This window comes from Lagopus leucura, unplaced genomic scaffold (assembly GCF_019238085.1).
Source record: "Lagopus leucura isolate 7727_CA_CO unplaced genomic scaffold, USGS_WTPT01 Super-Scaffold_100096, whole genome shotgun sequence".
Taxonomy (NCBI): domain Eukaryota; kingdom Metazoa; phylum Chordata; class Aves; order Galliformes; family Phasianidae; genus Lagopus; species Lagopus leucura.
The window spans coordinates 57,341-81,276 of record NW_024962322.1 but is presented as its reverse complement, the minus strand read 5'-3'; the positions used below and the strand labels follow the sequence as shown (position 1 = coordinate 81,276).

General features: G+C 45.0%; 1 protein-coding gene across 8 annotated transcripts in view; it reads left to right on the top strand.

Moving 5' to 3' along the window:
- DTNB (dystrobrevin beta) overlaps nucleotides 1-23,936 on the top strand; it is a 140,453-nt gene that overhangs the window by 62,345 nt on the left and 54,172 nt on the right. For 7 of the 8 annotated variants that reach the window (XR_006181676.1, XR_006181675.1, XM_042887630.1 and 4 more), the window contains exons 11-12: nucleotides 3,324-3,401; nucleotides 21,422-21,509. Coding sequence is in view for 6 of the 8 variants with exons in the window: in XM_042887630.1 (XP_042743564.1) it covers nucleotides 3,324-3,401; nucleotides 21,422-21,509 (166 nt within the window). In the remaining 2 variants the exon portion in view is untranslated. Of the gene's footprint in view, nucleotides 1-3,323; nucleotides 3,402-5,368; nucleotides 5,438-5,758; nucleotides 5,809-21,421; nucleotides 21,510-23,936 lie in introns of those variants that run through there. The other variant, XM_042887633.1, reaches the window with a different exon arrangement.

Genomic DNA, 23,936 nt, shown 5'->3' with positions numbered 1-23,936 from the left:
CATAGAGCTGTTAGATCAAAGAATTAAATGAAGAATGCCTGGAAGAATTAAATGAAGAATGAAAATGCCTGGATGCCGACCTGTGCGACCTGGTGTAGGGAACCTGCTTTGGCAGGGGGGTTGGACTCGATGATCTCTGGAGGTCCCTTCCAACCCCTACAATTCTGTGATTCTGTGATTCTGTGATAAAGGAATGAGCTCTAGATCAGACCACAGTGCTGCTTATACAGTTAGTTTCCATGTGCTTGGGGCCATGTTTTGCATCTTTGGCAACTTGCGTTTTTATTTTAATTGCTGGAGAATTTGCAGTAGGACAGGGAAAGATATCGGTTGCATTGCTCATGAAATCCATACAGAATGCTGTGTCTATAGTAAAATTGCTTGATCCTCTCTCACTGATGAAGGATGCTCCTTTTGTGTTCCCCCCCCCTCTGCTCTTCCATTCAGTTTGCTGAGATCTGGTGATGGTTTCTGGAGCGAGCAGAGTGATCTGTTTGCTGTCCCTCCTGTCCCATTGCAGTGCCTGGCATGGTGCCTGCTGGGGAGGCATCCAGCTCTCCTGCAGCCCGCTGTCCTTGCTGCATTGAATACAACCAGCTTTGCAGCAGAAGTTCCATACAGATGGAAGATTTGCAGGCAAATGCCAGTTTGTGTTCCTGTCTTCTTTCCTACTGCTTGGTTGAGTTTTCAGTCAACTAGGAACACTAGCCAACAATCTTACTTTATACACTCGTCTGGAAGAATATGTCCTCCTTTGGCTTCTGAGTTATCATCAATTATCAGTGATCTTAGAGGTCGTTTCCAACCTCAGTGATTCTATGAGAGGGCATGGTGGGAAAGGGCTGATGCAGATTGGATATTAGGAAACTTTTCTTCTCTGGAAGAGCAGAGCTGCAGTGGCACAGCTGCCCAGGGAGGTGGGGGTCACCAAGCCTGGAGGTGTTCCAGAACCGTGGGGATGTGGCACTGAGGGACACAGTGGGCACGGTGGGGTGGGTTGGGGTTGGACTTGGGGATCTCAGAGGTCTTTTCCAACCTGAATGGTTCTGTGGTTCTGTTGAAATGTAGCCTGGCCCCTTGTTAGCATGGTAAACTGGACAATTAGAGCGTGATGTGCAGGTGGCCAACACGTGCAAGTGAAGCAAAAGCTGCAGCAGCGGGAAAGAAGAAATCTGTAGTGGGGGCACAACCTTGCTTGTGTCACTTCAACCATCACAGCACTGGTGTTTGTGGGGAGCTGGGGTTGTGCCTGCTGGAGGTAACCTCAGCCATGTCTGTTCTTTGGAGAAATTCTCTTTGGTCTTCCCTGAGAAACAAAGCTGAGTGGGTGCATTACTGTGCTGTTATCATAATGTAGTGACACAGTTCTTCCAAGAATGAGATATGAGAAAAGCAAGTCAAGCTGGTTTTGCTTTGAATCCTTCCTGATAGATTGTAATAGAAAGAGATTAGTTTGCACAGAGCTATTCGTGGAAATGTCCCAGAGGACTTCTGATGGCTGTTAAGCAAAGAAATGCTATTTCTTTGCTTCTGTGGATACCTCATGCAATAGAAAGTAGGAATATCATTAAATCAAATTGCATTTTATACTCAATGTCTTTCTTATCTGGAAAAAAAAAAAAAAAGTGTGAAGTAGCATAGGAAGAATTAAGAAAACAGAGTTAACACTTGTTTGCTGCAATGAGTTATGATGATGTCCTTTCCTAGCCTGCCGTACGAGAAATAATAAAGTTCCCAGCAAAAGGAATCTGTCTTGTTTTACTGCTTTTTCCAGCTGACGCCTTGTAGAGGGAAGTGGAAGGGCTCACATGCCAGCTGGGATGGTTTTATTTTTACAGCTATGTACAACTGTGTTCCATCGGGAATTGGAGTTGGTCCTTGTGGGTGCCTTCCAACTCAGGATGTTCAGTTCTTATTTATTACGTACGGTGGTGGTTTCTTTTAATTAGTAAACCAAACTGGGTTTCCATATGGATTCGGGCGCTACTCCTTTGTTACAAGCTCTCTGTTTAACCTCATGCAAATTTCTCTTGGATCACAAACTTGACCACAGCGTCTGCTGGCTGTGCTCCTGGAAATGCTTTATGTTAACCTTTGCCTACATAAATATATGTAGGTAGGTAGCCACAAAACTGTTGATTTTTAAGTCCCTTTAAATTTCTGTCAGCATGCCTGTAAAATGGGATAATAATAGGTAGAGGTCAACCACTCTCTGTAGTGTAAAGTGAGTTAATATCAGTGTGTTTTTACATTTTTGTGCATCTAATGTGTACCTGTGGTTTGTGCCTGCCTGGCTGGGTTGGCTGTGTTTTCATTGTAATTCTCTGTAATTCTCTCTCCATAAAGAAGTACAGCCTGCTGCAAGGGAGGCCCTGAGCAGTACCAGAAGGGCTCACAGTACCCTTACAAATCGTAATGGTGTAGGACTGCCCAGGTTATAGAACAAAACCCAGCTATAAGGTTAGCAAAGGTATTCAAGACTCCATTTCTGTTGTTTGTGTGTACGTAAGTACAATAAATGCAATCTGAAGGAAACAGCAAAAAGAAAAAAGTCACAGCTCTCATGCAGTAATCCCTATTCATTCCATCCCTATTAAAAGAGTGGCCCGAGCCCAGGCATTACTGATGGATAGTTAAACAACTGTTGGATGTAGGACAAGTGGTAATGGCTCTGTGTTGCTCCAGGGGAGGCTCAGCCTGGATGTTAGGGAAGACTTGTTCTCATGAAGAGCAGTGGTGCAGTGGCACAGCTGCCCAGGAGGTGGTGGGGACACCAAACCTGGAGGTGTTCCAGAGATGTGGGGATGTGGCACTGAGGGACATGGGCAGTGGGCATGGTGGGGCGGGCTGGGGTTGGACTTGGGGATCTTGGAGGTCTTTTCCAACCTAAGTGATTCCATGATTTCTCCGTCTAGCTTAGATTTAACTTACTAGAAATAAAACCCAACCAGGAGGTGTGCGCAGTCATTGTTAGAATGAAGGTTTATTGCAACACGTCAGTGCCTCACCTCTGTAGGCATTTTGGATATTTCCCCTATCTTGAATGTCCTCCTACATCTCTTTGAAGAATTGGACAGTGCCAAAGATCAGTGATGTAATCACAAATGTTTCACCTTCATTTTCAAGCAGTGCAGAAATCCCAAAAACTAATTAGAGAAGAACAGACCAAGGTCTTTAAGTACCTTTGTGCAAAGCAAACCCTGCTGCTCTTTGCCTGAACAGTGTCACTGAAAACGCTGATGCCCTTTTTCTTGCTATTGGTCTTGTTTTCTAATTTATTTCTTTTAATCACTAACTGGAACAAATTCCTCTTTCTATTGCAGTCCCCCTCGACCTCTGACTAACATGAATGACGCCATGGTGACCCACATGTCCTCCGGAGCACCGACACCAACAAAGAGGTAGGTGTACCCTGCAGCATTTATCATTGGCTTCTCAGAGAGGTGAAAAACACAGAGCATGGATTTTGTACCACTGGAGCTCTTCTAATGTGCTTTCAATAACACTTCTACTTCAAAGTGTGTATACAGCATCCATTAAAGAAGGAATTGTTTGCAACGCTGCTTTTTTTTTTTCCCTCTAAGGAGTGATTTTCTTGTATTGAAATAGATGCCATTACATGAGCGTGACTGAAGAAATATCCAAACATTGCTAAAGAAATTTTTGTTGTTGTTATTAAATAGAGCATTACTTTCAAAGCTGTTCTGAGAAGGACTGGTCTTGTATCATAGGCTGCACTGCTCACAAAGTAGAGTAATTCTGCTTGAGACATTTCACACAATAAGTTTACTTTATTACTTTATTACCTTTGTTAACACATATTCTCTGCACCGACCCAAGTTCTTTTGAGTTGTCCTTATCTACTGAAAGCATTTAGGTAGAGCTAAAGTTGGGTTATACTTACTTTTATGTATGTAAATTATTGCATGAATGCTCACTTGTAAACATGCAAGAACGTTGAATCATGGTTTTGCACTTTTCCTTTCTTGTCAAGTTAGGGGAAAATAGCAAGGTGTTCTGCTGAAGACTTCACTGGCCCAAAGCTGTAAATGAATAAATGTTCCCTTCAGGGAATGAGAAACAAAACTGGAAAAAAAATTCTCACATTTCAGTGACAAAATGGCACAGAAGAGGCAAGCCAAACCCCTCACTTTCAGCAGCAGTCTCCCAAGAAGGCTTAAGCACAGATCCACATAATTTCCTTCCAGTTTCCAAGACAAATGAAGTGAGTTGTATGTGCAGTTTTGAAGTGGCTGTGTTAAAATTCCAAAACTGTCTTGAGTCCCTCAGTTGGGTGACTACAAACTCCATACAGTGTGTGGTACGTTCTGTGACTTGAAAGTTGCTTTTTGCTGAATTAGAAGTGAAGAGACTGAGTCTGAATATTAATGTAGGCTGTCTTTCAACAACACAACCCATGACACTTTCTCACTTACTGGGTTGCAAGCAACCTCCTGGTCAAGGCCTTCAGTGTTTGCATTTAGGCTGTTTGGGCTTCACGTCTTCCCTGTACATGGCTGTTTTCTGTGCTGGTCTGTGGGCACAGCAGATGCCATTTCTTCTCATGGAAGCCTGCAGTCCCATTAACGATTTGTTCCTGTGCAACCCTGGAGATGCTCAAGAACTGTGGAGATGTGGCAGTTGGGGGCATGGGTCAGTGAGCGTGGTGGGGATGGGCTGGCAGTTTGACTTGGTGATCTTGGAGGCCTTTTCCAACCTTTATGGTTCTGTGGGTCTCTGACGTGATAGAATCACCAGCTCTGACACACTTCAGCTTTGGACATTTTTGTTGTTATAAAGGAGCAAGGTCTCTGTTGCTGCCTGCTGTCCAAGGTCAGGCAGACCAAGATAATTCAAAAATAAAAACTGTGAGAATCAGAGCAGTTTGAACACAGACAGCATGTCATCTGCCTCTACACACCCTGCCATCACCAACCACAGGACTTGCTTAAAGTGTTCCTCATGAGGATTGGTTATTTGCTGAGTTGGGCCTTGAATGTATGTAGCGCAGTGAGTGAGGCACCAAGGTGGATGTTAACGAAAACATGGCCAGTAGGTAATAACTAGTGGGTCCTTGGCACAGTTCTGGCTGTTATTACAACAGACTGGTTGATTGAACACAGTTGGCATTTTGAAAAACACACAAGTAACTGTAGCTGACTTCCCATTGAAAGGTATGGAGCTTTGGATAATGGATAAAAATCCCTCTGTGATTCAGTGGTTGCACTGAGACCTTCCAAGATGATGACCTCTATAGCACATACCCTTTACATATCCCATGCCCAGGAAAGGCTAAGAAATGGGAACAAACACCAAAGAAACTCCCAGATTCCATGGAATGATGGTTACTGTCATCCTTTGTCCACAGCTTGCTCTTTCTGAGAGGCAAGACATTTGCTGAAGCACAGAAGGGCATTATGCCAGTCCAGAGGCAATGGTGAGAAAACCATAAATCATCTTACTTTCAAGCATCATCTTCTGTCAGGCATTGTGAGAGCTCACAGGCAGCAAATATTCGGTAGCTGCCATCTTCTGTGATTGCCACAGCTATTTTAATACCTTCCTTTCTACCATCTCACCCTTCTTCAAGGATTCTCACTTTCAGAATTATGGGTTACTTCATCTAGCAGGTTCTGCAGGAGTCCATGGGAAGAGGCTTCTCCTAGTACTTACTTATTCCAAAGAACGAGTGGGGGTATTTATCTTTTCCTAAACCTGGGGGAAAAGGCTGTAGCAATGTTTGCCTCCATCATTTCAGCTTTTCAGGCCCGCAGCACACTGCTCCATAACCACTCCACAACCCCTGGGGATCTACGTGAGACTTGCAGTGGAACCAAAACCCATCTCACATCAGGTATTGACGTTCATCCTCTGATGTGCCTTTGTTCTTTGCAAAATTGTGGTGTCTGTGTACGCCTGTCTGAGTCTAATCAGGGTTGGGTTGGTTGTCATCACATCACATAATGAGGAAAAAAGGTCTTCACCAGAGCTTCTCTGGTTGTTCAGACGAGGATCTATGAGGAATGATCAGTGGAAGCCAATTCAGATTGTATCTGAATTGTATCCAAACCATTTCCATCTCTGCAAGGCTTCTGCATAACCTCGGCATGCAGCCAGTTAAACTAGATGGCTGCAGATCTGGGGGCCTCAGCGTCACAGCTGAAACACTTGGCTCTTGCCTCAGCTTGAAAAAGACTCCGTGCTCATCTCAGCATATGCCCACCCATATATGGTATAATCCTTCTGAGTATTTGGGAGTTCCAGTGCACTGGGTGAACCATAGAGTACATTGGAGCATCCATTCCTTTATCATCTGCTTAGTCAGGGACGTGAAGCGCGTCTCTGTGTTATCTTTGTATTCTCCTTTTCTTTCAACCTGGAACGTGTGCAGGTGTTTGCAGTTAGTAACAGAGTGATTGAAGGCAGGATGAATGTTGTTTTTTTCCCTTTGGAAATTTCTTCTATTTCTGTTCTGTAGTTCACATATGTCTGATTCCAGTGTGGGCATGGTGGTGATGAGTTGGCGGTTGGACTTGATGATCTTGGAGGTCTTTTCCAACCTTCGTGATTCTGTGAATGTTTTCCCTAGGATTTATTACAGTTCCTGTTGTTTAGATTAATCCCTGATGTGAGACTGCATCACCGACTGAATTCAGGGTCTCGTTTCTCCAGCTGCAGACACTGTCACATCTTGGCAGCATGAAGTGAACACATCGGGGCACTGAGACTGCTTGGTGCAAGCTGACTGCCATTCTGAGCTGAATTTTAATGTGCTCAGTGGAAGTACATGCTGATAAATGTATATATATAGTTTTAAAAACCTTTTTCCTGTGCTTCCTACTAATATTCTTAATAAGAGTTTAGTCGTAATTGTGATTAGTACTAAATTATTAGTGAAAAACTGCGTCATTAGAGTTTTAATCCACTTGTGGCAGATGTCACCATGGCAGAATGGAAACAGAAATGTCCTTTTGTTATTTCATGGAAACAATCTCAGTGTGACAGCTGCTTTGTTGGGGAGAAGGCTGAGCTGAAAGAGCAGGATTTTAATGCCTGAGCTTGCTTTTTTATGAACTAAAAATTGAAAAGCAAACAAACCAAAGCAGCCCTCCTCAAACGCTGCTCTCACCCGGCGCGCATCTCAGGGAGCCTTTATCTTTTCCACCCTCCTCATCCTCTGCTTTCAATGGGAAAGCATGCAGAGGGGCAGCGAACTCTGCGGATCCCAGGATTTCTGTATCTGTACTTTGCAAAGAGCTTTCTGTAGTGGGTAACATACTGCAGACAGAATGAGGTCAGAGAAAGTTTGTCCTAATAAGAGGGAAGTTCTGGAAGCGGAATAGTAGTGGTGGTCACTTGCAGCTTTGGATCACTTTCACATTTAGGTATGTAGTATTTAATATTACCATTTGGCTATTTTTCATCTCTCAGAATGTAAATTTCCAAATTCACATCAGTGGTTTAACGGCATGTTTACATTTGATAGCAATGGGGGAGGGAAACATTCGCAAAGGGAAAATTTGAATGCAAGCTTGCCTGTATTTGTGACCTATGATACAACAAAAGTCAGTGTTTCTCTGATCCGTATGAGCCGTTCTAAATATATGAAAGGATTACGCCTCTGTAAGATGAGGCCAAGCCCGCAAAATATGTTACCTTTTTTTGCTGATTTATTTTGTATTATTTTAAGAATAGATAATTTCTGCTGTGGTCCATGTGCACTGTTCTTCCACCAGCAATTCCCTTCCCAGAGGCCACCAGCCCTCAGCCCGTTTAACGATGTGCATTGGATGTTCTGCAGTCTCTTCTAGGATCACTGATCACCTGCTCCTTGTGGTCCCTCGCTCTCTTCCTGCCTTTATTTTGTTTGTCCTTGTTTATCTTGGCCGTCTCCGGTGCCACTGATTATCCTGTCCTTCAGTGCATGCATGACTGGGCACTTCCCAGCTTTTTGGACAGACCTCCAGACACCTTCCTCTGCTGTCAGTTCTGCGTTGATGAATTTTATATCTGTGTCATTGGCGCTGTCCCTTGTTGTTTGTGTTTTTTAGTTCTGTAACCCAGAGTGATGTTTATTTGCTTGGCTAGCTTAATTTATCTTCTGACAACTTCCAGTGTGCCTTTTTTTCTCCTTTGTTGCCACGCCACATTTATCTCTCCAACATTTCCTTCCAGCTGTCCAGTCACCAATTCCACCTGAAAGTGACTGACCACTGTTCTTGTCCGTTCTGCCATTTTTCTTTGACACAGGTGTAGTACATTCATTTTCCTATATTGTGCTGCTTAGACGTGTGTGAAATCTAGAGATCCTAGAGCCTCTTTAGCCATAGTTCCGTCCTCAGGAAGTTCACCATCTGCAGGCACTGCTGGGGCTGGGGCAGCGCTGGGGCAGGAGCTGGTGGCCTGGAGCTTGTCATGGTTCCTGGCTTGACCTTGACCCTGTCTGACAGCCACTAACAGTCTCTGGGTGTGTTTTGCAAACTAGCATGGGCCAGAAGTCATTCAGATCTTCTCCAGTAGGCACCATGCATATGGCCACACTGTTTCAGAGTTCAGCATTGTGGGCAGATTGTGGTAGGTAGGGGTAGGCATGCACCATGCTTCATAATGCAACCCATGACACCTTCTGTCTACCTATATAATACCAAAATAGGTTCTCTTCCTAGAAAAGGAGTAAAAATATCTTTGTTGAGACCAGGGAGGTGCTAGCTCACTTGAAACCCTGCCCAATGAAGGTTTGACATTACCTCACAACACAATGCAAGAGAGAAAGAAAGGATGAGGACAAGAGGATCTGTCTAGGATGAGAGGTCATGGCCTCACATTGCACCAGGAGTTTCAGGTAGATATTAGGAAAAAATTCTTCTCCAAAAGAGTGATTTGGCATTTGTACAGGCTGCCCAGGGTGGAGGTGGTATCACCACCCTGGAGGTGTTCAGGAATGATGGAGTCGTAGCACTGAGGAATGTGGTCAGTAGGCATGGTGGGATGGGTTGGAGTTGGTCTTGGTTATCACAGAGGTCTTTTCCAACCTGAAAGATTCTGTGATTCTAAGAGCTGTCATAATGAATTGGTCCAACAATTTCAAGCAAGAAGTCCTGCCTTTCTAACTTACACTGACACCTAGGTGCCTAGATGTATTTATTTTTGACCCGTGGTTTAAAATCCTTTGGGTGCAGCTGGGCGACTGTGGGACGTGGGTTATGAGGAAGATGCATTAGTTGAGTGTGGGGAGTTTGATGGGAAGGAAGAAATGGTCCAAAGGCAACAGCAAGGAAATAACTGGAAGATATATTCACTACACATAAGTGAGTATAATATAAAATTCAAGATCAAGAGGAAAGTGCGTAAATAAAATACAAAAGAAATCCTGGTGGTGGACCCAAGCTATGAAGGCTGTTTCTTACTGTTGGCACACAAGTAGGGCAGAACTCAGGACCTGGAAGCACTGCTGTGTGGGAACAGGCAGTGAAACCTGCAGGAAGACAGCTGTTCTTAATCCTTGTGCTGCTTTATGGTGCCTGCTAACCTACTTATGCTGTGAAACCTTTAGTCTTCATTTACACTGCTTCTCACCTCAGTACTTTCTTCTTTTCTCCTTTCTCAAGTAGCACTTTTCAGCTTATCGTGTATGCTGCTGCTGAAGTCGTATTTCTCAATCAGTTCTTCCCCCCTGCAGCCCACGGTGGGTTTTCCAATAACGTTACAGCAGTCTGAGTGCTGCCACACAGCAGTGCCATGCTGAAAGAAAGGGAACAGGGAGCACCCAGCAGGCAGAGCAGATCCAGAGCACTGCACTCCAGCTAAGGATTCACATTTCTTCTCCATCACCTTTCTCATCGCATTCAAATCCGTCATTTCTCCTCACTTCTTCTTTTCCTCCATTTTGACCACACTTCATTTTTAGGCACAATGACCCTGGGTCCCTCTGGTCACCCTTTGGCTCAGAGCGGGCTGCTCAGCACCACACCAGGGGCAGTGGGGGATCCCAAGGAGACCCCACACCTCTCTGGGTCCTTATCCACGTCATACTGATGCTTTCATTTTTCTTCCAGTCCATGGTTTTTGCACATCCATACTTGGGCCCGTTAAGATTTTGACTTTGTTTTAAAGTAACTTAGCAGCAGCATCCATATTCAAACAGCTTTTGTCACCGCTGTCTTTCTGAAACCCCTTTGCTGGCAGTTTATTCATCCCTTCCTTTATTTGCTTTAAATTCAATTGTTACCAGAGAATGCTTTTACTTTTCCCCCTCTATTCTCTGCCTTAACGATGAGCATCCAGCGTGCTGCTGGTGTTGTGCTGTGTTCTTTTTCCCTATGTATAAATGTTGTGTGATTTGCACCTTGGGTGTACGTTGTTTCTCCTGCCTACAAGAGCTGGTGGTAGTCCGAAGAAATTAAAAGGTTGTTTGCAGTTTTCAGGCAGCGTGGTGGTTCCCCCCGACTTTAAGACAGATGACATCACTGTCTGAACAGTGTGCTGTAGGTCAGTTGGAAATATGGCTTTGATTCTGAAATTGCTGTGCTAAATTTCATTTCTCTATTATGCAGAGAGTGGTGGTAATTATCCTTTTTGACCTTAGCATCTATTTAAATCAATCATGGGGGAAAGTAATGTGACAGAAAACAAGAGATCCCTCTAGATCATGTCCTGGCAGCCCTTTCTCAAAGCTCCTTCACTACAGAGCGGCCAGAGCAGCAGTGAGCAATTTTGTAAAGATTTTCAAATGTGTGAACCACCATATTAGAAATTTGCAGGGATTTCTTCATGCAAATATCAGGATTTCTAATAGATCATCTATTTAACTTGGATTTCCTCGTAGATTTTCAGAACAGAAGTGAATTTAAGACGCCATTTAAATACTGCAGTAATTTATGGAGTCCCTTATGAAGCTGCAGAACAGCACTCCAGTCATCAAACACTTGTTCCCCAGAAGGAGCTCAGCTCACTCTATTTGTAGCCCAGTTAGCTCTATTTCTTGCTGCCTTTGACTGCTGTTCTGCACAGTGTCAGCCATTGTTGTGTCTGGTGGCTGTCGTTATAGGAAGAGCGTGAGAAAACAGACGGCAAGATTACATCCTAATGCTACTTTGAAGAATTCAGTCACAGCATGTGGTTAATTTAGGGACAGACCAGCGGCGTTTTATCCTTGATGCCATCTTCTGAAAGCCAGCAAACTAGGCTGCCCAGGGAGGTGGTGGGATGGCCGTCCCTGGAAGGAGCTGTGGAGATGTGGCACTGAGGGACGTGGTCAGTGGGCATGGTGGGGATGAGTTGGGGCTGGGGATCGTAGAAGTCTGTTCCAACGTTATTGATTCTATGCTTAGAGCATAACTTTGAGTTTCTACTACCAGATTTATATTAATTTTTTTACAAAAATAGAGCAAGAAGAGCCCTCGGTGGTGTCTGACTGCTGTCTGAACTCAGGCCCGGTTAATGATGGATATAGTCCTGGGAGATACCAAAAAGTTGTCATGAAAGAGGTAGATATGGTAGATACCTCCATCTGGTAGATGTGAATCAAAGGGTAGCACCAACAGAAAGTTAATTCTTAAAGGAGCTTTCTGAAAAATTGACACCAGGCCTTAAAGGAGCTCTCGGTGAGGCTGCTGTGCTGACACGAGCTAATCCAGTTCCATTTTTTTAATGATTAAAGTGTGAAAGAAGGGGAGCGGTGGCCTTGCGGTGCCAAGAGATGGCATTGCTGCTTCTTTGCACTCGGGCTGTGTAAAGTAAATAAGTATTTTTGTTGAAATGCATGGCTGAAGGTAGAAGGAATACCTTTGGGTTGCTGAATACATTATAAAACAATCATCTCGTACTCATGTAGCCGGGGAATAAAAATAGTTGGCACGTCTATATTGGGAACAAATCATGTCAGAGAATGGAAATTGGATGGCTCTGGGTGGGTGGGTGGCCTCAGGAAGGAGGGGGAAGCATTAATTTGCAATGCATTGACTCATAAAGCTTTTGACACTATCCCATATGGTATTTTCATAAATAAACTAGGTAAATGCGGACTGGTTGAAACTACTGTTAAGTGGGTGCAACACCGGTTGGAAAATCAGTCAGAAAAAGAAAATATCAATATTTTCCTACTGAAGGGGGAGCACGTGTGGGGAAGGATCCCACGGGGTCTGTGCAGCGTTGGGCGTTACTCGGTGTATTGCTTGACAGCTCGCATGATGAAATAGGGAGCGCCTGTACGTACATTTCCCACTGACGCTATGGAAATTCTTCAGAGGGCAAGCTTCTAATTCAGCACGGCCCTGTAAATCAGTGGAGTGAAATGGATAAAGACAGCTTCAAGCGACAGAAAATGAAATAAGATGCATGAATAAGAGGAGAATGGCTGACAAGACAGGCCTATTGTTGAGAAGTATCTGGGGAATTATGGTGGATTAGCAGCCAAATGCAAATGGACAAAATGACTGCAAAAAATGAGAGCCAGTAATGTGGCTGGGGTTTGTAGCAGTAGGAGAGCCATGGTGAGGTCTTGGTGAGGTGCTCGTTTGTGGAAGGGAGTAAGGGCAAGCTGTAGAGTCATTCTGATCTTATTCAGTAGAAATGCCACCTCGGTGCTTTATATGAAACAACTTCAGCAGGACAGCAAGCATTCACCTCATGTTCATTAGCGGTAGAATTCCAGCGTGGTTTGGGTTGGAAGGGTCCCTAATGCCCATCCAATCCCAACAAGGGCCTCCTCCCACCAGACCAGGCTTTCCAAAGCCCATCCAGCCTGGCTTTATAGGGATGGAGTACCTTCCTAATTTTCCTGATTTCCCTATTTTTTGCTTAAATTTATTTAGGCAACTTCTGGTCAAATTCATTATTAGCTTGGGCTATTGCAGAGCTGCTTTTTGACATGTGAGTGATTCACTGAAAACAAAGACTAGAAAAACAAGGAACAGGACTGCATTTAACAAGGCCGGAGACCTCAACAAAACACTAATCACCCTAATTTGCCAGGACGTAGTCAGCACCCATGGGGCTGCATGGGCACGGCGAGGCAGAGGTGATGGAGAGGGGCAGAGCTGGGCCAGGACGAGCAGAGATTGCTCTTCTCTTTGTCATCTGAAGGAATGAAACTCTTTGGAGCATTTGTAGCACGGTGCTCGTTCACCAGCAGTACCACATAGGCTTCCAAGGTGGGCTTGGTAGCATTAGGCTGGTGGTTGGACTTGATAATCTTAACAATCTTTTCTCACCTGAATGATTCTATGATGATTTCAGCCTCAAAACAGCAGAAATGCAGAGGCTGAGGGTTATGTTCACTCACCCACCTGAACGCCAGTGATATCAGCGCTGCCGAGCCTCCTACACACAGCAGTCCTGCTGGGAGCATGGGGCAGCCAAGGGGCATAGCAATGATGCTACACCTTAACCAAGGCCAGCACGAAGTCGGTTTTTGAGAAATAGGCATATGTGCCATGACTGTGCTGTGTGTCAGTAGCACCGTCACGTGTTACTGCTGCTCTCTGCTATGCACACTGCTGCCTTGCTGCAAGCCACCATGCTGCAGCTGCTCTGAATGGGCACTGATTGCTGTGCAGACGTTCAGGAGATGATACACTGATGAAGTTTACGAAGAATTAAGCTCGTCTGTAGCTATCTCAGGCTTTCCCTGAGGAGCTGAATTCAGGAAGAGACAAGCTCTGCAGAAACAAGAGTGGAAGGTGCACGTCAGCAGAACTGGAATTTGCTTTCTTGGTGCAATCATGAGGGAGATGCTTTGAGAGGCCCTCTGCAAACAGGGCAGCATTCAGCGTGAGGTACGAGGAGAGAGGGCACAAGCCGTATGCTTTTTGTTTGAACCAGATGTGAAGGATGTGCATTTTGTAGCGCAGGATTACCTGCACTAGCTTTGTATTTTAATACTGCTGCTCTCTGAAAGCAGCATGTGTACCTACAGAATTTTACATTCATAGAATCTGAAGATTGTAAACATTGGGCAAGACCTCCAAGGTCACTGAGGCCAGGCATCAAACCATCCCCACCATGCACACTCACAGAGAATCACAGAGTCATTAAGGCTGGACAAGATTCAGGGGAGACCTCATTGCACTTTGCAACTTCCTGAAGGGAGGTTGTGGTGTAAAAGGGTCTGGCCTCTTCTCCCAGGCAAATAGTAGGACCCAAAGAAACAGCCAGAAGTTATACTAGAGGAGGTTTAAGTTGGACATTAGGAGAAACTTTTTCTCTCAGAGGGTGGTCAGGCACTGCAATGGCTGCCCAGGGAGGTGGTGGAGTCGCCGTCCCTGGCAGTGCTCAAGAGGCGCCTGGATGAGGAGCTACAAGATATGGTGGAGGGAGATGTGGAGGGTGGTTGGACTAGATGATCTTGCAGGTCGTTTCCAACCTTGTGATTCTGTGATTCTAAGATCTGTAGGATCATCAGGTCCAACTGTCAACCCATCACCACCACCCACAGGGTGCCATTGAGCCCTACGCTTCCTCCTGCCCACTGCATGTCGATGTTCTGTGTGCTGCAGTTGGCACAGCCTGCCAACACGGTGACAAATGCTTTCCAGGGTGCATCTGTTTATTGTGGTGATGCATTTGTTAATCAACAAAGCTGAGGAAGGGTCTGGAGCACCAGAGGAGGTTCAGGTTGGATGTAAGGAAGTATTTCTCTGGAAGACTGATGATGCAGTGGTGCAGCTGCCCAGGGAGGTGGTGGGGTCACCAAATCTGGAGGTGTTCCAGAACTGTGGGGATGTGGCACTGAGGGACGTGGGCAGTGAGCACGGTGGGGTCGGTTGGACTTGGGGACCTGGTGATCTTTTCCAGCCTTATTGATTCCATGAATCCGTGACTTCTAGATGCGAATGAAAAGAATCAGAGAGATGCTAGGAGCAGTGTTCAGTCTCACGTTAATTTAACTCTCTTCCTTTTTTCCTCCTTTCAGAAGCAGAAATGCTAATCATCATTAACGCTATAGCTGTTTGGAGTTCAAAATGTGGTCATTTCTGCCGGGCTTTTTCTTTTCACAGGAGCACGTGCGTGGAGTTGTAATGAATAAGGTCTCGGAATCTCGATTCTCATGGCTGCAGCAATGTGCCAGCCATAGTGCACATCTAAAATAAAGCTTTTCAGCACTTGGCTGTAGTCAGCCCTCACAAAGTGTGGATTGCTTAAGAATTCCTCTTTGCAGTGGTTAATGTGAAGTCTCTTTCTTGTTACAAACCCATTATTACAGAGGTTGCTCATTGCCCAGAGGGGGTGATGTGGGTAATTCCACTTTCCTCCTTTTTATGAGGTCTCGCTCTGCTTCTGGCAGACTCCTCTGACATGTTGCTGCACGTAGCAGAGAAGAAAAGAGTCTGTATGTCTGGAAAACGAGAATTCTGCTTTCATAGCATCTGAATATTGATGCTGAAAGCAATAAATGCTGCATTTATAAAGCTTAGAGACAAATACTTCCTGGACATGTGCTGAGAAGGAATTAACTGCGGTTTGTAAGTTGAAAGAGCAGCTTGAATACCTGACACAGAAATGAAGGATGGAATGTCTTGTACACTTCTATTTTGGGAAGAAATGCCTGTTATGTTCAGATAACAGCAACGCATTGGCATGGCAGCAGGTTGGGTCTGCAGGCATTGCTCACCTGCCTGTGGGGAAGCTCCCGTGTATGAAAATTGCTGTTGATTTTGTGTGCAATGCCTGGGACTAAAGAAATATGGCCATTTTGCTGTATTCTGTCAGGGGTTCTGAGATGCCACTGTTATGGTGGAAAGCATCACGTACTCACTGGGCTGCATGCAGTTATCCACGTGGGAGTACTTCCAACAAATATTTCTTGCACTCAGTCTCTATTCACAAAATTATTCAGAAGTGTAATAGGTTTATTTATTTATGTACTCAGAACAAAGACAAACACAGTGTTATGTAAGGAACCCCTGACAGGTGGTGGGTTTCATGGTACCAGCCACTGCATCTTTTTGTTTTCCATCACACTCCTTATCTTTTTGCTAGCCCTCTTGTTGCATGAGTTCTCATTCCATGCACTTGTAGAGCTGCAGCCCTGTGGGGTTGGGCTTATCCTGGGGCTGGCAGCAAGTCGGTAGGATGAGTTCTATGTAGAGCCCAAGAGGCAACATCTCACCCAGTTTTGGTTCCAAAGCAAATTCCAGAGCGGCTCCATGAAAACCACTGTGCTGGTGAAAGCATCACCAGTGACCACGTGCGCTGCACAATGGGCACCCAAATGGTTCCCTGTTCTAATCTCTGCCTTCACAAGGTGCCCTTTTCGTGTGACTCATATTTACCATTTTAATTACTCATCTATTTGTTTTAATTTTTAACTGTTTTAATTTTTAACTGTTTGTTGCAATCTTTAACTGTTTGTTTCGTTAAAACCCATTAATTATTTGCTTTGTATTCACCTTGTGTTTTGTTTGCTCTTTTTGCCTCCCCCATCACCAGGTTGCAGTGCAAGGCGGACGCTGCTGGCCAGTTAGCTGATGAGCATGCACTGATTGCAACTTATGTGAGCCGGCTGCAGCGCGGGGCACGGTCAGTGCTAGGAGAGCTTCTCATTTCCTCCTTCAGGTTTTTCACAGCTAGCTCATGGCCCTTGTGCCCACCTTGTTCTGTAACTCAAATGGCTTTTCCTTCTCCCTGTTGGTTATCCTTCTGCATACCTTGTGCAGCCATAGATAATGTCCCACCCTGTTGCACCTTTTGTTGACCTGGGCTAAACCTCTGTCAGTCTCATCAATGCAAGCTGCATAATACAACAGCTTCATGGCTTCATGCCTGACCCACCTGGTAGCCTTCTGTGATGGAGAGACGTCATCGGTGAACAAAGGAAGGGTAATTGTTGTTCTCTACCCAGACTTGTGCACAGCATTTAACATGGTCCTGCACCACACCCTTATCTCTACCTAGGGGAGATGCAGATTTGAAGGCTGGACTATTTGGATAAAGAATTGATTGGATCACAGCGAGAGGGTTGCTGTCAATGGCTCTATGTCCAGGTGGAGGCTGTGATGAGTGCTGTCTCCCAGGGATCCATCTTGGGACCGGTGCTCTTCAACATCTTTATCAGTATAATAGACGATGGGATCGAGTGCAGCCTCAGCAGTTCGCAGATGACACCTGGCAAAGGGGTGCTGCTGACACAAGAGAAGGAGGGAGGCCATCCAGAGGGTCCTGGACAGCCTCATAAAGGGGTACACATGAATCCAAGGCCAGACTAGATGGGATCCTGGCAGCCTAATCTGGTGGGGCACCCAGCCAATAGCAGTGGGATTGAAACAAGGTGATCTTTGAGGTCCTCTCCAAACCAATCATTCTGTGATTCTATGATTCTTTTTGTGCCCTTCCAAGGAAAGCTAACGCTTTGAGGAATTCATTTAATTTTTTTTTTCAACTTTAGTGTTTGTGCACATTGATATTTGTGTAGAAAAGTCTTATCCTAAAGCCCCAAAGCAAAGTTCTCCCATTTCGTCACAGGACATAGCCAGAGGGCTTCCATATTCCACTTTTGGACATAACTAAATTTTGCCTTTGCAGAGACAGAGTTATTGTGCTGTGGTTTAGTGATTCGGGGCTTTTTCCATGTTGTTATCCTATGGATAACATTTTTAGAGCCTTATTTCACCACTGTGCCATGTAGAAATTTGTATTCCACTGCCGTATTTATGGAGTGCGTTCTGGCTTTCCAGATCTCCGGAGAAAGTCAGTTTGTTTCTTGACAGTGAGTCACTGTTGTCTGCTGAACTGAAAGCCCATAATATTGTTCACATGACAATAAACTAAAGGAATTACTGCAATCACCAGATTTAAGATAGAAAGAAGTTACTGCATCTTGCAGAATACGATGGTGAAATATTGGATGTGGCTAATAGCTGCTGTGTTGCAACCCACTGCAGTAGAGGTTTTCACTCATTTAGGTCTTTAAATTAAAAAATGCCTTTGGTATGGTTACCAGAGTAACAGTGCACTCCTGGAAGGAGCCAAATGCGAAGAAAATAATTTAAATCTCACTCTCTTTGTGCAAGGGAGGGTTCCAAGTCAGCACGAGAGAATGCTTCCCCACATTCCTGATGAAATCTGTACTCCATTGTCACTTCTTTTGATCTTTTATTTCCCCTTTTTTGGCCAAAAGAGTTCAAGTGCAAGTATAGCAGTCTTGACGAGCTGCAGTGACCATCACTCACCTTCTTTCATCTTATTAAGAACAATTCACCAACGTCCTCCAACCAAAAAATCTTCCCGTGCTGCATAAGGCTTAGAGCAAACAGAGCTCAGTGGATTTCATTTATTTTACAATAATATATTTGTCTTTTCTTTTTTTTTTAGCCTACTGTTTCGTTATTTTTATGCATCCTGTACTCTGCATTTCCTGCAGAGTAGTTGGCCACCAGATCTGTGTGTTTCATCTGTGGTCAGTTGACCTAGGTGGACAGATGGCTGCTTAGCTGCTCAGATGGTTTGATGTCATTTCCTTTAAAATCCTGACCCTGAAACTACAACTGTCTACAGCGCTTCTGACTTTAAGGCTGAGTGCAAGGAGAAGATCACTCTCCTTAAGGATATTCTGTCCCCAAGATCTTTACTCTTCATCTTCTACTCGCCATTGGAATCATAGAATAGATACATCCGTTCACTGAGGTTGGAAGAGACCTTCAAGATCACGAAGTGTAACCATCAGCCTGATGCACCGAGTGCCACCACCATTTGGGTCAGGGTAATCCCAGATATGAATGCAGACTGGGAAAAGAACTCCTTGAGAGCAGCCCTGCAGACGAGGACCTGGGGGTCCTGATGGATGAAAAGCTGAACATGAGCCAGCAGTGTGCTCTTGGAGCTTGGAAAGCAAATGGAATCCTGGACTCCATCACAAGAGGGGTGGCCAGCAGGGACAGGGAGGTGATTGTCCCCATCTGCTCTGCCCTCGTGAGGCCCCATCTGCAGTACTGTGTCCAGGTCTGGAGCCCCCAGTACAAGAAAGACAGGGAGCTGTTGGAGAGGGTGCAGAGGAGCCACAAAGATGATCAGGGGACTGGAGCACCTCCCCTGTGAGGACAGGCTGAGGGAGCTGGGCTTGTTCAGCCTGGAGTAGAGAATGCTGCAAGGAGACCTCATTGCAGCCTTCCAGTATTTAAAAGGGCGTTATAAAATGGAAGGGGGATCAATTTTTTGCAAGAGTAGACAGTGACAGGACAAGGAGGAGTGGTTTTAAGTTCAAAGAGGAAAGGTTTAGATTGGATGTCAGGGAGAAGTACTTTATCAAGAGAGTGGTGAGGTGCTGGAACAGCTGCCTGAGAGGCAGTGGGTGCCCCATCCCTGGAGGTGTTCAAGGCCAGGTTGGATGGAGCTCTGGGCAGCCTGGTCTAGTACCAGATCTGGAGGTTGGCTCTGCCTGTGGCAGGGGGTTTGAAACTTGATGATCCTCGGGGACCCTTCCAACCCTGTGGTTCTGTGAAGCCTTTTCCCTTAATGCCACATCCGCACATCTCTTTGGTTCCTCCAAGGGGGGGACCCCACCACTGCCCTAGGCAGCTCCAACTCACCTCGCTCTGCATGAAGAAATTCTCCATCAGATCCAACCAAAACCTCTGGTACAACCTGGGACCTAGTTCATCCTGGTTGACTCTTTGCACCTTCAACTCAGTGCTGGAAGAACAAACCAAGCCTTGTGTGCTGTCCCCTGCCACGTCTCTGCATGATGAATTCCTGAGATCACCAAGCTGCCACTGTGCCCTGTCATCTTCTCTTACATCCTTTTCCCATCCCTCAGCCCTAGCCAGTCATTTGGCTGTCTGGGCTCATTTCTGTGCTAGTTTTTGGCAACAGAGCATGAGTATGCCTTTACTGGCCCTCTCCATCTGCTTTGCCAAGGTGTCATCAACAGGCTGAGTCTCCAAAGGGTTGGTGGGAGATCTTACAGTTTGACTGTCAGTGCTCTGCGCCTCGCACAAAGCTGCCAGTTTGGCACAACACTTTTAGGACACAGAAATCTCCAGCATTACCTTTCCAAAATTCTGCTGCATCAGTGTTCCCAATCTGCACCAGTGCTTCTGGTCTAAAAGCAAACGCAAAACGCTTTTTTAAAATCTTTTAATTACAACTTTTCTCCAAGAAAGTAAGAAATTGACAGTAGTTATTTCCTAATTCACTTAGGTATGAACAAATAATTGTTCCAGGAACTAAGAGAGTAATTAGGAAAGTAATTAGCAGATGATGGAAGACATGGAGGGGATGGAATGGTTTGCGTTCCTGTAAATCAGGAAGACTCAACCAGGCTAAATTACAGAGGAAATCTGACCAAAACCGGTATGAAATTCAGAAAGTGGAATGGGAAGAATTGTTCTTCTTTAGTCAAAAAAAAAAGTCAGAAAATGAGTGTGAGGACCTATAAGGAGATCGTCAAGCCTGGAGTGGAGGCTCTGTTTTCCTTCCCTTAATTCTGAGACTCCGAGTCTCAGAAGAGTTCAATTTGTTCAATTTGGCATTATAAAAATAAATCTGTGTTTCTATATAAATGTGATTTATACAATATAGATGTGGTTCTTTAAACATCAACATAAATCTGTGAAATTGAGCTTAAAACAAATGTAAATTATCTCATAAAGCGGTAAATGGGGACTGAAAGGAGCCGTTGTTGTGCATTAGATATGTATCTGTGTGCTCTGTTTTCTGCTGTGTGGTTACAAATGCACCCAGGTAGAGCTGCACGTTATTTACGGCTGCCCACGAGGTGTTGGTGAATCCCACATCAAACACCCGGTGCAGCTTTGGGAAGGCTGTGCAGCACGAAACACGTTGCTCATTTCCATGCTAATGCTGGTTTTCAGCTCACCGTGTTTTGGTTTACATAACTAATTGGCTGGCTCCCTGTTAAAGGGAGACCGTGCTGAAAACCTTTGTGCAGCAGTAAGGCAGCGAGCATCCTTATGCTGTCCAAGGTGTGAGGACCACATCTTGCACGGCTGCATCTGGCATGGCTGGGTGTAAGCCTGATCACAGTGCTGGCATTCAGTTCCTGTTGTTTGGTGACTGACTGTCCTGAGGCCAGGAGCTTCCCTCTGGACATGATGACCTTAGAGGTCTTCTCCAACCCTAAGGATTCTGTGATTCTCTTTAGGGACGTGGTTTAGTGGGCATGGTGGTGATGCGTTGATGGTTGGACTTGATCTCAGAGATCTTTTCCAACTTTAACAATTACATGATTCTATGATTATGATTATTTTATTAATTAGTAAAGATTAATTATTTTTATCACTGAAAATCGGAGTGTATGAATCATGGAGGAAATGCTGTGAGGTGCAGAGTCTCAGAGCAGCCCCCACTTGCAAGAGGGATGAGAAAGAGCATGCTATAGGCTGTTCACATCGCTTCTCTCTTTGCTGTAAGCACATCTCAGCCATGGCCTGTCCCCACAGGCTGATAATTGTCCTTGTCCCCACAGTGTGCTGGACAGCCCAGGCCGGCTGGACGAGGAGCACCGCCTGATCGCCCGCTACGCAGCCAGGCTGGCCGCTGAGGCCAGCAACACGGTGAGTAAACACTCCAGCCCCACTCTCTGTGTTCTCTGCTTTGCTTGGTGTGCAGTGCAGGAGATGTTTGTCAGAGCTTAATTAGTAGCTTGTTTAAAGTCTTCGTCAGTAAAGTGAATGAAGGGGTGGAACGTACCCTTAGTGAGTTTGCTAATGATTCAAAGCTGGGAGGAGTGGCTGACACACCAGAAGGCTGTGCTGCCATCCAGTGAGAGATAAACAGGCTGAGAGTTGGGCAGAGAGGAGCTTGATGAGGTTCAACAAGGGCAAGGGTCAAGTCCTGCACCTGGGGAGGAATAACCACATGTATCAGTACAGGTTAGGGGCTGAGCTGCTGAAGAGGAGCTCTGCAGAAAAGGACCTCGGGGTCCTGGTTGACCAAGAGTTGACCAGCAGTTGACCATGGCTGATCAGTGGTGGACCTATGGTTGACCTGGTTGACCACCACGAGACAGGTCAAGGGAGATGAGAGAGTGCACAAGGCAGTCCTCCCTGTCTGCAGAAGGAAGAAGTGTGCAGGTACCAAAGGAAAAGAAATTGTGGAGCCAATGTCATGTTTATGCATAGAGAAAGAGCCTGAAAGAAAGGAAGGGAAGCATTTGTATGTTTATAAGTATGCCAAGTCAGTATCTTCTTCATCATTTCATTACATATTGCTGAAAATTTGTGATGAATTGCTCTCGCTCTGGCCAATGGTGGAAGAATCCTTGCTTTTTTTTTTTGGTCATACTAATGAAAACTGTGAAAACATGAAATGTATGAAAACATACTAATGAAAAGTGTGGCAATATGGGTCTGAAAGATCACAACCATTTAAAAATTTGTAGATCACCTCAACCTGTTTGTACTTCACAGATCAAAAATGAGGCGGCTTCTTTGGATGTAAAGGAAACAACATTTAGAGCTTATGGAGACTTTTCAAAGTCCTTTGAAAAACTGCTCCTTCATTCCATCATTCCATCAATCCATTCTGTCATTCCCTACGTTATCTAGTAGAGTGATGACAAAGCACTGCTGGGGACTGAAGTCTGGAGGTGAAAGAATGTAAGAATAATTGTATGGTGTTTCCTTTGTGCCCAGAGCTTAGTAGCAAGGAACTTAACGTTCTTTACTGAGTCCAGTGTTTTGTTCACAGCCAAAAACTACTAAACAGCCAGAAGGGACGTACTTTGCATTACTTGAAGAAATCAGATTTTTAGGTCTTCTTTCAAATGCTCTCTGCATCATGGCAGCTTCTGATCATTTCTTGCCGAAGGGAGATCTCCCTGGAGGAGCATCCTGGGGAAGGTTCATGGTGTGGGACATGGAGTGGCTGAGATTTTCCATCCGCACTCTTTTCTTTTAAGATTCTTTTTATAACATCAAAGAAAAGAGATGGGAGCAACTAAGAGGCTGGGAAATAACGACAACCCCAGTCCGACAGCCATTCATTGATTTTACAGCTGCCAGCTTTACAGGCAGGATCCAGTAGGACACGCAGGCAAGGGACTGATGTTATACGCAGGGGAAAGAAGCAGTGTGACAGCTCAAAAATATCACAGAAAAAGAGAAGAGCTGCAGAATCCTTGTGAGCTAAAACTGCAGATTCTTAGTGATAAAAAAGAAGTTCTGACCCCTGATTACATTATAATAATGTAGGACAGGTAAGTAACAGTGGGAGGTTTCAGCTACCCACATAGAGGCTAAATCAGAGCCTTTTCAGAGGGAAAGGCAAAAGCTCATTTGGGTGCAATAAATGGCATTTCCGTGAACAACTTGTTTTATAGTCTACAAAAAGAATCTCTCTGGGATTTGTTGCCGAGTGGTGCACCAGGATGAGCTCATGTGGTGTTGGCAGCATCCGCTGGTCAGTAGGAGCAACCATCACACGTGTGGGTTTAGCAGCAGGAGGGAGCTCACCAAGCAAATCCAGGATGCAGATGCTCAGTTTCAACAAGGAGAGCTATGTAAAAATGAAACAATCAGAATAAAACCCTGAAATGAGCAGTCTGAAAAACAGGAAACCTATCAGATGTGTGAAAGCCATTCAGAATGCTCTAGTAGAAGCCCAGAGAAGCAGCAAAAAGAAAACAGAACCGTATAAGCAGTTCTTTTTCTGGGTTAATAAGAAAGCTCAGGGGATGTCCTAAGGTTGGCATTCAGGAAATGGAGAACTTGCCCAGATGAAGAGAACAAGAAGCCCATAAACGTGGCTGGTTAAATGTTAACCAGAAATTCAGAGACAGGAGTGGAACTGGAAGAGCACAATCCAAAGGTATCTGAAATCCATAGCAGAAAGATTTTCAGTACCATCAAAGGTTGGATACTGGCCAGTCAGCAGGGCTCTTTGAAGATCAAGATATTTCAGAGTAGTCAGGGATGGTAAGACCAAAGCAAAGAGTTGTTTGTGTCAGTCTTTACTGCTGAATGTAAAATGTTCTCTATAGC